The sequence below is a fragment of the Phalaenopsis equestris genome, unplaced genomic scaffold (assembly GCF_001263595.1).
Source record: "Phalaenopsis equestris unplaced genomic scaffold, ASM126359v1 Scaffold000432, whole genome shotgun sequence".
Taxonomy (NCBI): domain Eukaryota; kingdom Viridiplantae; phylum Streptophyta; class Magnoliopsida; order Asparagales; family Orchidaceae; genus Phalaenopsis; species Phalaenopsis equestris.
In genome coordinates, this window is record NW_018164873.1 from 422165 (window position 1) to 424488 (window position 2324).

Genomic DNA, 2324 nt, shown 5'->3' on the forward strand with positions numbered 1-2324 from the left:
TATACCATGGTCTTCTCCGAAAGTGACAAAAGAAGCATTCTTGACTGCATCTTTGACTTGAGAGATACAGGTCGAGCAGGCCTTTTCATGGAAAGAACATACTCTGAGCCGAAGAAATGGATGAGAGGAAAAGGAAGAATCACCATTTAGTGTGGCTGTTATTATAATTTTACAAATGGCAGACAAGGAAATCCGCTGGGTATCCTCAGACATGACCAGGTAGATCCACTACCTCATATAATAAAGTGGATGATCAAGAGGATGGCCAGATGGAACATACTGCCAGCTACCTGCATTTCGAATAGTTGCATCATCAATATCTATGACGAGGGTGTTTGCATCCCTCCCCATATAGACCACCATGATTTTGTGAGGCCCTTCTGCACGGTCTCATTCATGAGTGTCGGCCCTGGCGAGTTCAGAGAAGCTGTAGAGATTCTGCTGCCAGTTGGTTCAATTTTGGTCCTGAAAGGAAACGGGGCAGATGTCACCAAGCACTGCATTCCAGGGGTGAGACACCATAGGGTGTTCGTAATCTTCCTTAGGATGGATGACAACAAAGCACCATACGGATTTCAGCCAGACCTAGAACTAGAAGAGCTGCTACCGTACAAGCTATGAAAGGGTTGTACTTCTAAGTACATGCGAATGGAACTCTTATCCTGGAGCATGACTTAGAAGGTATGCTCGATCAGGAGCTTGTAATACCTGAAACAGATGTTCAGAGGGTTCACTTTATTTTACAGCAACATGATATGTATCAAACATACTAAGCCTACGATGTATACATGACATGAGATGTTTTGGATGCACTTTGATATGGACTATATATTGTACCTTTTTCAGGCATTAGCCTATGTTTGATCTGTGACATCTTGATTGGAGCAGATTAATGAAAATTTCTCTCAGAAATGTGCCTTTTTGTGCGATGGATGGAAGCCACGAACCATGTGTTGGTTCAGAATTTCAATGAACGAAGAACGAAACAACAAATCTTTAACAAAAATAAAACTCAAATAAAAATAATAACAAACAACAAAACAAATTTCTTTTGAAAATCAGCCAACTAAATTAAACTTTTAAAGGCATATTTTGCAAAATTAAATGTGATAGAAACAACAAGAAAAGAAAATAATTCTGTTGAGGTCGCCTTTTGGCTAGATCCAGTTCGGATGTAATGTCCCTAACGGTAGCTCAAACTGGTATAGTCTCCCTTTCTTCCTGTCATAATGTCCTTAATGGTTGCAACCCTCTACACTCTCGTCACATTTTAGATTGGATGTGAGTCCCAACACTTTCCTTCCTAACGTGATCGATATGTTTTCCTGCTACCGCTTGAGTTGGATGTGAGTCACAGTGCTTTCCTCCTTAATGTAGCAGATATTTTCCTCGTCACTTCGTAGGTTGGATGTGAGTAACAGCGCTTTCCTTCCTAACGTGATTGATATATTTTTTGCTACCACTTGAGTTGGATGTGAGTCACAACGCTTTCCTCCTCAATGTAGTAGATATTTTTCTCTACCTCTTGAGTTGGATGTGAGTCACAGCGCTTTCCTCCTCAATGTAGCAGATGTATTTTCCCGCTACAACTTGAGTTGGATGTGAGTCCTAGCACTTTCCTCCTCAATGTAGCATATATTTTCCTCGTCACCTCTTAGGTTGGATGTGAGTCCCAGTGCTTTCTTTCCTAATGTGATCGATATACTTTCCTGCTACCACTTGAGTTGGATGTGAGTCACAGCGCTTTCCTCCTCAATATAGCAGATATTTTCCTCGTCACTTCTTAGGTTGGGTGTGAGTCCCAGTGCTTTCCTTCCTAATGTGATCAATATGCTTTCCCACTACCGCTTGAGTTGGATGTGAGTCACAGTGCTTTCCTCCTCAATATAGCAGATATTTTCCATAGCAGATATTTTCCTAGCAGATATTTTCCTCGTCACCTCTTAGGTTGGATGTGAATCCCGGTGCTTTCCTTCCAAATGTGATCGATATATTTTTTCGCTACCATTTGAGTTGGATGTGAGTCACAACGCTTTCCTCCTCAATGTAGCAGATGTTTTCCCGCTACCGCTTGAGTTGGATGTGAGTCACAGTGCTTTCCTCCTCAATATAGCAGATATTTTCCTCGTCACCTCTTAGGTTGGATGTGAATCCCGGTGCTTTCCTTCCAAATGTGATCGATATATTTTTTCGCTACCATTTGAGTTGGATGTGAGTCACAACGCTTTCCTCCTCAATGTAGCAGATGTTTTCCCGCTACCGCTTGAGTTGGATGTGAGTCACAGTGCTTTCCTCCTCAATATAGCAGATATTTTCCTCGTCAC

At 41.8% G+C, this 2324-nt stretch overlaps 1 protein-coding gene across 1 annotated transcript; it reads left to right on the forward strand.

Moving 5' to 3' along the window:
- The first annotated feature begins 261 nt into the window (after positions 1 to 261).
- Positions 262 to 621, forward strand: LOC110027627. The gene has a single exon (XM_020729132.1). It carries the CDS (start codon positions 262 to 264, stop codon positions 619 to 621), a length of 360 nt encoding a protein of 119 aa, XP_020584791.1.
- Positions 622 to 2324: the final 1703 nt, after the last annotated feature.